The sequence below is a fragment of the Saccopteryx bilineata genome, chromosome 6 (assembly GCF_036850765.1).
Source record: "Saccopteryx bilineata isolate mSacBil1 chromosome 6, mSacBil1_pri_phased_curated, whole genome shotgun sequence".
NCBI lineage: Eukaryota > Metazoa > Chordata > Mammalia > Chiroptera > Emballonuridae > Saccopteryx > Saccopteryx bilineata.
Window position 1 is genome coordinate 35,766,208 of NC_089495.1, and position 12,997 is coordinate 35,779,204.

The 12,997-nt window shown below is 38.7% G+C and overlaps 1 protein-coding gene across 1 annotated transcript in view; it reads right to left on the reverse strand.

Moving 5' to 3' along the window:
- Window positions 1-10,537, reverse strand: part of CDC16 (cell division cycle 16) — a 31,229-nt gene extending 20,692 nt beyond the window's left edge. Inside the window, exons 1-10 of the mRNA XM_066235921.1 lie at window positions 10,317-10,537; window positions 7,861-7,915; window positions 7,661-7,758; window positions 6,373-6,411; window positions 5,917-6,057; window positions 4,187-4,346; window positions 3,092-3,183; window positions 2,465-2,598; window positions 1,552-1,631; window positions 464-513 (exon numbers count right to left, since the gene is read on the reverse strand). Coding sequence (XP_066092018.1) covers window positions 464-513; window positions 1,552-1,631; window positions 2,465-2,598; window positions 3,092-3,183; window positions 4,187-4,346; window positions 5,917-6,057; window positions 6,373-6,411; window positions 7,661-7,758; window positions 7,861-7,915; window positions 10,317-10,364 — 897 coding nt within the window. The 5' untranslated portion in view covers window positions 10,365-10,537. The remainder of the gene's footprint in view (window positions 1-463; window positions 514-1,551; window positions 1,632-2,464; window positions 2,599-3,091; window positions 3,184-4,186; window positions 4,347-5,916; window positions 6,058-6,372; window positions 6,412-7,660; window positions 7,759-7,860; window positions 7,916-10,316) is intronic.
- Between the last annotated feature and the right edge of the window lie 2,460 nt (window positions 10,538-12,997).

Sequence of the window (12,997 nt, forward strand, 5' to 3'; positions counted from 1 at the left end):
CTTGGGCTTCAAGCCAGCGACCATGAGGTCATGTCTATGATCCCACATTCAAGCTGGTGAGTCTGCGCTCAAGCCGGATGAGCCTGCGCTCAAGCCGGCAACCTCAAGGTTTTGAACCTGGGTCCTCTGCGTCCCAGGCCGATGCTTTATCCACTGTGCCACTGCCTGGTCAGGCTGTTAAGTATTTTTAATAGTAAGATATATAATTTCTATAATCAGAAAAAAATAAAGATTTTTGTTTTAAGTTATGTTTCAATACTAAAAAAATACTTTCATAAATTGAGAAAGTTAATGCTGCTTCTAATAATCATCAACACCAGGAGACTATGCTCCAAACACCTTAAAATAAAACATATCTGTTTTAACTTAAATATAAGCTGTCTAAATACTAGTTAAACATTTTCTTTGTGTTTAAGTAAGAAAGAAACACTGTAAGAAAAGAGAATTGTTTATATTTACTTACAGGGTTGCTAGGATATAAATCCACCAATTTATGAGAAAGATAGAAAAGTTCTACAGAAGGAAAAATGGGAAAAAAAAGAATAAAATTATTCACATCAAATGAATGTTAAGATATGACTTTCCCCTAGTTACAACTCTACAATCACATAAATATTGTTCTCACAGCAATTATTTCATTCATTTCTTTCTTTCTAGATACAAAACTCATCTACCCAATGAACTATAGAAATTCCAGGGGCAGATACCTTGGCCGTTTAATCGTATCTCCTCCACCCAACTCCTTAGCTGGTGCCTGACCCCTGAGTGGGCACTGAGTATGTGCAGAGTGACTGGAAAAATGGATGAATGGCACATGATAAAGCAATTCATGGTCCTTAAGAGATTATTTCAAAGCACCTCACCTATCTTAGAAGCTCATTCTCCTATTTGAGGGGCATACCATGGACCAGCTCCATCACCCACAACCAATCTTTTTGGACCAAACTCTCAAGTTGATCAAATCAGCCAGATGATTTCCTCTTGAGTAATGTGAGTCCTAGGCATGTCACTCTAATGGTTCCTACATGCAGGCTTGAATTCATCAGACCAGGGCAGCTGGAGTGTCTGCACCTCCAACTAGCTGCCAGGAGACATGCTATTGGTCACAGACACCACTTTGAGCAGCAGGGACTTGGAGTGGGGTGGCTGGCTTTTTTTCTTTTTGAAGAAAAGATTTAAGGGCAAATACAGTCCAAACACAACTAAATGTTTCTAAAACGTTAAGAAAACATGAGCAACAAAATCCTCCCCCTTCCAACTTCTAAAAAGTTACTGACTCTTGCCATATCACTTTACTTAAGGATTTTACCAAAAAAAAAAAGAAAAGAAAACAGCAAAACTGTCTCTTAAATCACAAATTACATTTGAGACATGGAAGGGGAACCAGAGACAAAGAGTATTCTATTGAGATAACAGAATAGACCACAGGTCTCTTTGATAAGCAGTTCTCCCAGTTGTTACTCTGACTGTAGAACCCTGTATGTTATCTGCAATCTCAATTATCCAGGACTTGTGAGGCAAAATCGGACAAGTTAACAGAAAAATTCTTACCATTTGCTTTATTTAGCTCCACAAGCGTCCCTATATGAACAGGTAAACAATTTGCATGGAAAGGATCTTTTTCCATTACTCTGAAAGTTAAAGCAGCACATTACTACCTCAGAAACAGCACCCATTATAATTATCCATTTTTAAGTAATCATTACAACATTATGTGCAATATTGTGGGTCATAATATTTTTCTTTTACTTTCTTAATACCATTATCTCAGGCTGGCCCAATTAAGGCAATGATTAGGTTATAAGTGAAAAGGAAAATTCTGGCTTGTTTGAAGAAATAAAAATAAACATCACATACATTGACTTTAAATCAACAGAATTGGGACATAAAATAAGTAGTCCAATTATTAAGAAGGATCAAAAATAATGTGAAATGTAAAATAGAACCAAGTATTTAGCAATTAAAATTACTGTGAATTCAAGGATTTAAGCAACCTTAAAGATTCTATTTAATCTATTAAATAGTATACGCAATTTAGCTAAAGGACAAGTTTGAGCTATGTACACTGGAAAACTGGTGAGGGGTAAGATGGCTCGTCTAGTCCGTGAGCCTGACCAAGCACCTAGAGTATCTCCAGATTTTATTAGTCCCTAACAGAAAAAAGAAAGGATTTTATAAAATTATGTGCCGGAATGGCATTTTCAAACTTGCAGTTTGTCAAAGACTGAATCGAGGGACCTATACACTCCTGAGTTAATGAAATAACCCTAAAAATGTGGATAAACCTTTGTCTATAAATGCTCTTTTAAAACAGCACCTGCTTTGGTACTCTGCAGAATGGTAAAGGCAACTTAAGTAAGTATCAGTTAGTTCAAGGTTACTCAGAAAGCATGCGACAAGCATTTCTTAGGCGAAATGGACGGAACTCTTATGTTGGTACACAAAAATGAGTAGATATACTTACACAGAAGTAAGCTTGTAGCACATTTTAAAATCACAGTTATAATAATGTCTTTCAGCTAAAGACACTACCACATCCAGATTCTCTTGCAAACCATCTACAGACTCGGGGATGACAGTTTCACTTGGTTTATTATACTGAAACAGAGGAAGGTAAACATAAACTCAGTGAGCTATACTAAATCAAAAGGCAGAACTTGACCTGTGTTTCAAGGATTTACATAAGGACAAGTGTGAGTCTCTGGAAATATTTTTAATTTCAAGACCCATCAGGACTCCTCTCAATGAGTTTAATTCTCTTCGCAATTTTACCACAGAACTTCATGGTAGAAGGCATTTTACAAAGTAAAAATTCAGGACACATAAGAAAAATATCCTCGTTTTCACGCAGTGCCATTCCATTTATTTCACATTTCAATCTTCTAGTATAAGGAATCCCTGGGAGGCAGACAGTTGTTTTGGGAAGCTTTTTAAGGAATCATATCATATATTTTAAGTAATCTAAATTTATTCTTGCAAATGTGCTAAATTAATAAAAATTAATTTCTAAAAATTTAGTAAAAGAATAGAGGATACCTTAAGTGAAAAAAATAAGACACATAATACAAATACTAAATGTATTTTTACTTACCTTTTTTAATTTGTTCTCAAATAGAAAATGTAGCAATTCCTGTTCCTCAGTACAGAGCTTGCTAAGAGGTAGTGATTCAAGAAGTTCTTTCTCTTAAAAACATTAATTAAAAAAAAAATGTCCTTACAATATTTATGTGGGGAAGAATCAGCAATGAAAAATATTCTTCTATCATTCTTGTCTAAGAACTCAAACTCAAAAAATAAAACAGCAAGATCAAAGTGTACTAGAGAAAGCTTAGAGAGCTTCCAGGCCCAGGTGATGAGAACTACCTGCAGGGCTATGCCATGAAGACTTCAGGTGATCCTGGTCGGCAGCACACTGATGGAGCACCAGGCCAGTTTCCCAGCCTCAGCACTAATGCACTATGTGCAGGTAATTCTGTTGTGTTGGCTGTCCTACGCACCACGGGATATATAGCAATATCTGGCCTCTACTCACTAGCAAGCAGTGGCAACCTCCCAACCTCCCTATTCCCAAGTTACGTCAATCAAAAATGTCTCCAGATATTGTTCAATGTCCCCGATGAGGTAAAATCATCCTGTTTGAGAACTGCTGCACTAGGCTAATTTATGTTTGAATCTCATCAATATAATATCCCCACTTTATTTTGTTTCTCTTGTTTATCCATCTCATATCACTGCCAATATTCTAGGTCAACGGTTCTCAGAATCTATTGTAACTTAGGATCATCTGGGAGCTTTTAACCACACCAGAGCCTCCCCAACAGAGACTCTGATTCAACTGGTCTAGAGTTGGGACCTGTACTGAAGTTTTTAAAGCTCCTAGGGAATGTAAAGTGCAGTCAGGCTGAAAGTCACATGACCAGATATTGAAATGTTGATTGATACTACCTCTTATCACTTCTTAAAATAATGGCCTCATTACAACACAATCCCTAGAGATCCTGACTGCAACAGGTACTGCACAAAATTGTATTCTGTAATAACTTCATATTTGAAGACATTAGAGAAGTTAATAGGTCCATTTAAATCTAAATCTGTACATAGGCTGCTCTTGATTCTACATATTTCAGAGGAATAAAAACAATGAATATCAATTGTGTGAAACATAAAAACACCTGAGTTTCCAAACCTTCTTGGGCTGTCAACATGTGGTGTGACGTCAAAAGATCAAAAGCTTCAAAACAGTAGACATCAAGCTTCAAAGCTTCTTTATAGCTATAGGTAGCTAGGGTTCGGTTATCGAGAGCATCATAGATTTTCCCTCGTAAGAGACAAATAGAGCTCTTTATCTGTTGGAAAAATGATGAGTTATATACTAAGTCAATACTTTCAAAATTAATTTATCAAAAAATTTTATATAATCTGAAAGCTGAGACATTTTTTAACATCTAACGGGGTTTGTCAATCGCACTGTCACAGTATAAGTAGAAACATGGAGGCAAACAGAACTTCTCTAACCTATCTTCCCTAGGCTCTCCTCACTCCAACAAATCTTCAGAGTGCACATGTCACTGCTACTTTTCTCATTACTTGTTCTGTCTCAGGTAGGGTAATAATTTAGAGACAGCAAACAGTACACACATATTAAATCAAACTTTAATACAGTTTGATAGATCTCAATGAAAGGATCTTTAAAAATAATAGAAAACTGGCAGCAATGCAGCATGGTGGTTGGGAGCATGGCTTTCTGGAATTGGATAGACCTGAGTTCAAATCCTGCTGACACTTACTAGTGACCTTGGACAAGTGATGTAAGCTCTCTTGGCCTCAGTTTCCTTTTCTCATCTAAATTACAGGGCTCTGCGAGGAGTAGAGGTGATATTCTCTGTACAGCTAGCACATGGTAAGATGGTAACATAGTAGTGACCTCACTATTTTCATTAACAACAGAATATAGAAATCTGATTGGTGTTCCAGACTCCAAATCTCAAGAAACATATAACTAAGCTTAAAGATGATCCATAGAAGGGAAGCTAAAATTGGTAAAGGAATGAAGACAATTCATCATGAAATCAAAATACTGGAACCCCTTATGAGAAAATCTTAGATCTATGCAGTATCCAATGAGTTGTTAAAAAAAAGTTATTTTATAAAATAAATAATAATACATTTCAAATAAATCATGTATTTCTTAGCATGGAAGTTAATGGATAAGAGGTCCAAAAATAATAGTAACACCAAGCTCCCTCATAAATGCATTTCTTAGCAGAAAAATGAATGTGAACTTCTTAGCACAAAAATTAATAGATAAACAGTGAAAAAAAAAAGCAAGAAAGAAAAACACCTAAAAATGCATAGTATTGCTACGTTTTTTAGGTGAAAGTAACCAAGTTCCTTAGTAAATGTAATAAAAAAAATAACTGGAAAAATGGAGGAATTGATGGGTAACAACTAAACAGTCCAGGGTTTCTTTCTGAAGTAAGGACAGTGTTCTAAAATTGACTGTGGGGAGGGTGGTACAACTCTGTGAATATATCAAAAGCCAAACAACTCTACACTTTCATAAACAGTAACACCAAACGACTCCCTGGAAAGAAACAATCTAAGGTAATTACAGTTTTGGGGGAAAGGAACAAACAATGCTTAAACACAGTAAGGGTTAGGTTATAAGGCATTAGTATGAGAAGGAAGATCTCAAGTTAGCCTATTTCAGATTCATGCACGTGAGAACATAATTACAGCTTCCAACTGATGGCTCAGAAATGTCTGGAATCTTCTTGGGGTTTGGTGCTCAAATTAAAGAACTTAATTTTTTAATATGGTTTGTACTCGAGTAAAAGATAATGATTGATGCTTGCCATGTTGTGTGGGTAATTCTTATTGATGGTACTGAAGCATGCTTATTACAGTACTACTTACTGAGGACTGTGACATTTCCCAGTCGTTGGAGGGGTCTTTCAAGCTACTTTCCTCCTTTAAGTACTTCTCAAATAATCGTTTGTTGATTGGCTCCTCCATATCAAGAATATCGAGCGCCTGCTGATACTCTTTCGCAGCATACTAGGTAGAAAACAGAAATACTGTTCATCAGTCATGCTTTCTAACATTAGATATAGACACAAACACTACAGACTTTAAAAGGGTGTTATCCCACTCATTGCTTACATTTAAAATGTCTAAAGTAGAAATTTCTTCATACATGTAATTGGAGAATCAATATTTTATAGCAAACAATATTAAAGAAAAAATCATTTCCTCAAAAAATATTAATTTGCCAAACTCTATCATAAGAATTCTCACATATATGTGAGGAATGTACAACATTCACATAATTAAACTTTTGTCAAATAATACGAAAACTGAGAGCATACTTACATGGCATCTAGCTGCAAGGTAGCGGCATGATTCATACAGCTAGGAAATAAATTAATCTGTTAAAATAGTGGTCAAGATAAATAAGCATCTTCACGCTAAAAGAAAACTATGAAGATGAAATAAAGAAAGTTATTTTCAGAACTACTCCTTCTACTCCTTTTTTTTTTTTTTTTTTAAGTGAGAGGAGGGGAGATAGTAAGACAGACTCCTGCATGTGCCCCAACCAGGATCCACCCAGCAACCCGCCTGGGGCCAGTGTTTGAATCAATTGAGCTCTTTTTAGCTCCTGTGGCTGATGCCCTTGGACCGACTGAGCCACTGGCTGTGGGAGGGGAAGAAGGAGTGTGAGGGGGAGAAAAGCAGATGGTCGCTTCTCACGTGTGCCCTGACTGGGAATCAAACCCGGGACATCCGCACATCAGGCCAATGTCCTATCCACTAAGCCAACCAGCCAGGATCTCTTTTCCTCTTGCAGAGAAAATAAAATCTAGTCTTTTCAACCAGTCTTTTCAATCACAAACCTACTGTTTACTAGGCACTGAGGACTCATAAAGGAGCGAGGACCAGCCTCTTGGAGTGAGGACCTGTGTGTGTGGGGGGGGGGGCCACAGAGTTTCTTTCACAAACTATAAAAGAAGGCCATAAAGTACTAGCCCCTGAAGGAAACATCTGCAGGGGAGAGGCTAACTGAGGAGTTGGTCAGCACTGCAGGCACGGAGTCTGAGTAACTGCCACGAGTCTAAGGAAGAACAAGTAGTCAGCATGCCTTGAGTACGTGTCACATGTCCCAATGGTGATGGGAGGTGGGAAGCAGACTGGCAAGAAGTCATCAAGGACCCTGGGAGTCTATTAAAGCGTCTGATTTTATCCTGTAGGAAACTGGAAATCCCTGAGTGATACTGTGAGTGACATAAGCAGATCTGTATTTCAGGAAGACCACCCCTGGGATAGTTTAAATGATGAACTGGAGACAGGGAAGGTGGGAAGTGGGAAAGATTTTACTGGAGAAAAGAGACAAAAACAACAAAACAAACAAATGAAAGGCCCGACACTTATGAGCAGTAATGAGATAGGAAGGAATGCCCATACTTCAGAGGTATTTAGGGAATAGGATTTTCAAAACTTGGTGACTAGAGATGGGAGGGGAAAACAAGGCGACTGAGATTAGCAATAGAAAAATCAAATCCTTTAAATAATTTTGATTTCAATAAAACATACACCTATAATACCAATCTAATGACGGTTTTAAAAAGCTTTGGAAAGCTTTAAAGTTCATACAATCACTTACTTTGTCCAGCTTTCGTGACCGAAGCGCATGAGCTGCTCTGTGATACTGTGCTGTCAGGTAAAGGCACTGAGCCAACCAATAGATGTCCTGGGGCTCCTCTGAGGCAAAAATTACATCAATGGTCAGAGGTGCAAAGCAAAATAGAAAGATGTTTTAAAGACAGAAATCAGAAAAAAAAAAAATTAGAATTTGTCACTTACCATGAGAGAGTGAAGCTACTTTATCTGCCCAAAATAGAGCACTTTGATACTGTTGCTGTATTTAAAAAAAAAAAAAAAAAAGGTGGTAATTGCTCTATTATTTCAACTGTTAAACAGATATCTACTATTATTAGAATGCTATATAACCAGTCAACATCTTAATACAATAATTTTTTTACATGTATTGGGTCTATCAATCTTATTTTTATCTTCTATCTCAGCTAGGTGAGTTGTCGTTCAATAAAAAAAAACTATTGTAAGATCAATGATATATACAGTTCAAGAAGCAGTTTATTTTTTTAAACATATACATTGCAAAAAGGTATTAGCAGGTAGTAGCATAAAAACAGATCAATGGAATAGGGAGCCCAGAAATAAATCCTCACTTCTATGGTCAATTAAAGGAGGCAAGAATATACAATGGGGTAAAGATGGTCTCTTCAGTAAGCAGTTTAGTAAAAATGGACAGATACATGTAAAAAAATAAAATCAAACCATATATTTATACAAAAATAAACTCAAAATGAATTAAATATAAGGCCTTAAATGTAAGGCCTAAAAGAAAACAGGCAATAAACTCTTTGACATCACTCTTAGTAATATGTTTTTGGATATGTCTTGAGCAAGGGCAACAAAAATAAAAACAAAATGGGACTACATAAAAATAGTTTTTGCACAAATAGTGAAGGAAAACACCAACAAATGAAAAGACGATCTACTGATTTGGAGAAGATATTCATAAATGATACATCTGATAAGGGGTTAATATCCAAAATAACCTACAGAACTGTACAACCTAACACCAAAAACAAAAACAATCCAATTTAAAAATGGGCAGAAGACATGAATAGACACTTCTCAACAGAGGACATCCAAATCCCTAACAGACATATGAAAAGATGCTCAACATCACTAATCATCAGGGAAATGCAAATTAAAACAAAATGAGATATCACCTCCTACCGATCAGAATGGCTACCAAATAAATCAACAAGTGCTGGTGAGAATGTGGAGAAAAGGGAATCCTCATGCACTGTTGGTGAGATTGCAAATTGGTGTAGCCACTATGAAAAACAGTATGGAGTTTCCTCAAAAAATTAAATATAGAACTATCTTATCACCCAGCAATTCTACTTCTGGATATTATCCAAAGAAAACCAAAACCCTAATTCAAAAAGATATGTGCACTTCTATGATCACTGCAGGATTGTTTACAATAGCTCAAGATACAGAAGCAACCTAGCGTCCATCAGTAGATGAATGCATGAAGATATATTGCCATTTGCAACAATATGTCAGGGCCCAGAGGGTATGATGTTAAATGAAAAGAGTCAGACAAAGACAAGCAAATGTCATATTTTACTTATAAATGGAATCTAAAAGAAAAAACAAGTGAATAAACAAAACAGAAACAGACCCATAGATACAGAGAACAAGCTGATTGCTGTCATAAGAGAGGAGGGTAAGGGGTTGGGGGGAAAATAAAGTTTTAAAAACAGAGAAAATAGTATCAGCAGGCATCGAAAACAGTAGACAATTTAAATGATTATTTTTCAGTATCTAGTCATAAGCAGTGGTTCTCAATTTTTCCATAATCTTTGCCTCAGTCCTCCTGGATGCAAACTGCTGCCAATCTGGAAGGAGGAATGCTTAAGCTGGTAACAAATCTGCCCAAAGTGAGTTTGCAAGGGTGGAAACCAGGCCTCTCATTCTCCACTACATCCCCAGTGCCAAAGAAAAAGTGCTCAGGAAGCATTGTTCAACAGGCTTATGGTAAACCAATATAAAGCCCTCCAAAGCACTGCAAACATTTGGCAGCATCGTTTCACAACCAATTCTGAACATCTCACTTTGAACATGCTCTTCTCTCCCTTCCTTGGTTTCCAATTTATTGGGAGAGCATACATTTTACTAAAACATCTTAGATTGAACTGATGCTGATTTCTGGAGACACTTCTTTCCTTAAAACACTGTTTGCTGTTCACTGAAGGCCAATGCAGGGAACACTGATGCAGTTTAAAGTACGGATTTGAGACAAGCTTGTTTGTATCTTTATTTACTTAAATTCGGCCAAATAAAGGAGGACAGCTTCTCGACATTTTCTATCAGCTACCTAAATTCAAAAGCCACCCTGCAATTTTCCTTCTAAAATAATTCAACTTCCACTTAGCAGTATGTCTGTACTGAGCACATACTGTGTGCCTAGGAGTTAGGTCGCCTGCAGAGAGGGACCTTAAGTACAAGGAAGGCCACCCTAAGTTTAGATGGCTTTCATTTTCAGTGTTCCTCCTCCAGGCTGCAGAGCAGTCTGGGGGCTGGATCCCGCCCATCCGGTGCTTTACCCTAACGCCCAGGCCTGGCCGGGCCAAGCAGCACCAAACCCCTCACCGCTGTTACCCCTTTGGACAAGGGATCACGAATCCCGGGGCCCGGGTTCCCCGAGTCGGGCTGCCCACCTGGTCCAAGTACTGCCGGACGCGCTTCCGCAGCCGCTCCAGGTTCATGGCCGCGCGGCCAGGTGTCCGGCCGAACACCCTCGCCGCCCAGGCGCGCAGCCTCCCCCACGCTGCCCGCAGAGCAGATCCGTACCCCAACCCCGATTTGCGAACGCCCAGAGACCCGACAGAACTACTCCTGTCCGCGATGTAGCGGACCCGGTTCTTCCGCTCCCGGTCAGGCCTCGTCCCGGAAGTTCTCCGCAAACGCGTCCCCTCCGGCGTCGGGAACTGGGTTCCCGCCGTTGGTTCCGAGGCGCGCTCTTGGCTCTTGGGTGGCTGAGATTCGTGAGTGGCCCTGGACGCCTTTTCTTCTGACCCAAGTGCCCTGTTAAGACGCAGCCTATGTCCCTGCATCGGGGACCCATTCTCGATGGGGCGTGGGCACCCAGAATCTAGGCCTGTTTGGAGTTCAGCTCCTTTTCCCTCATGTTGGGCGAGGTCCTCGTTTTTTTCTCATGTGGAAAAGTAAGGAGACCCACCTCAGAGGCTGGTTGTGAGGATTAAATGAGCACACACACCAAGTCCTGGCACGTGATGTATAAACTTTTACTGTTATCATCACACCCTGGTGTCTTTCAGATTGTCTTTTGGCAAACAAACCCGAAAGGCTCATTCTTCAACCTCAGGTAAAGAACACTGTGATCAAAAACAAGTAAAAACAGCCTGACCTGTGGTGGCGCAATGGATAAAGCGTCGACCTGGAACACTGAGGTCGCCGGTTGGAAACCCTGGGCTTGCCCAGTCAAGGCACATAGGGGAGTTGATCCTGCCTGCTCCTTCCCCCTCCCCCTTCTCTAAAATAAATAAATAAAACCTAAAAAAAAACAAACAAGTAAAAACAAAACAAAAAGATCAAGTAAAACTTAGAATCCATACAATGGAATATTATTCAGTGGCAAAAATGAATTAAGTGTTGACACACAATGCAACAAGTAATATGCTTAATGAAAGAAGCCAGTCACAAGTGATCACATATTGCATGATTCCATTGACAAAGGTTCTCTCATCCATCAAACACTACTCAGGCACTCTCATCAGAAAAAAAGATGAACTCTTTCTCAACTAGACCTGAATTTTGGACTTTCATGTTCCTTTATGAGTCATTGTCCAATTTTAGCAAAAATTCTGTCTATTTAGCCAGAATCCCCCTCCCATATATGACCAAATTCCTCACTCCCTCCATCCCCCAGGTGATGTCTGATCACCCTGGCCTGACTTCAGCAAGAATCCTGTTAGGTAAGTTTAGAGCAAATATGAGGGCAAATACCAAGGAAAATAAATAGAATTTCCTCTATTAGTCAAACCACCCTTGAATTTGTAAACATTTGGCAGAGTTCTAATTTTGTTTCCTATAGCGTACAATCACTACCTAAAATGGGTCTCACTGCGCTCATGTCAAAGTGTTTGCAGGGCTGTTTTCCTCCTAGAGGCTCTGGGGAAGAATACAATTCCTTGCCTTTTCCAGCTTTAGAGGCCACCAGCATTCCTTGGCTAATGGCTTCTTCCTCCATCTTCAATGCCAGCAGAATAGCATCTTCAAATCTCTCTGACTCTGACCCTTCCTCCTGCCTCTCTCTTTCATTTATGAGGATATTATGATTACATTGTACCCACCAAAAAAAACCCAGGATGATCACTTCATTTAAAATCTTTAACTTAATCTCATCTGCAGAGTACTTTTTGACATTTGAGGTAACATATTCATAAGTTCGGGAATTAGGTGAGAATACCTTAAGGGCTGTTATTCTGGCCACCACATTACTTAACCAAGTCAGCCACTCAAACGCATGTCTTTATTACAGCAAGGTAAAAAAATATATATGGATGGATCAGAGAAAATTCACCCTTCTGACTAGAAGTCAATTCAAAGTATATGGACTATCTTTTCCAGGACCACCTCTTCTTTCCAACACTGTAGCCAAGTGATTTACCCACTCCCATTGGACGGTAACCATGGCATGGGGATGGCAGACCACTAAAATGCAGCTAGGGGCAGAAGAGTAATAAAAAGTCAAGGCCAAGGGAGCCCACCAGAGAGGAAGCAACAAGCGTGCTGTTTGGTGAGAAAGGGGGCACTGGAGTTAGACTGTCTTGGTTCAGATTTGGGGCAAGTTTCTCAACCTCTCTGTGGGTCATTTTCCTCATTTGTAAAATGGGGATGGTAATAGCTCCTACTTTGTAAGACTGATGCATGTAAGGACTCAGATAATTCATGTAAAGTGCTTATAATAATGCTGACCATATGATTGTAAGTCATACAGGGTGGGGCAAAAGTAGGTCTAAAGTTGTGAATTTGTGAAACAAAGAGTTTACTCTTGTTTTATTATTTATTAATTATTGTATTATTTTACATATGAACAACTGTAAACCTACTTTTGTTCCATCCTATATGTATATCAGTATATATTGCATTGCTTTTTGTTAAATTATATTTCTTTTTAATTTAAATCATTGTTTGTTTTTCAATTACAGTTGATGTACAATATTATATTAATTTCAGGAGCAAACCCCAGTGATTAGACATTATATAGTTTAATACATGATCATCCTGATAAATCTCATTCCCATCTGACACCACACATAGTTGTTAGAATATTATTGACGGCCTGACCTGTGGTGGCACAGTGGATAAAGCATCG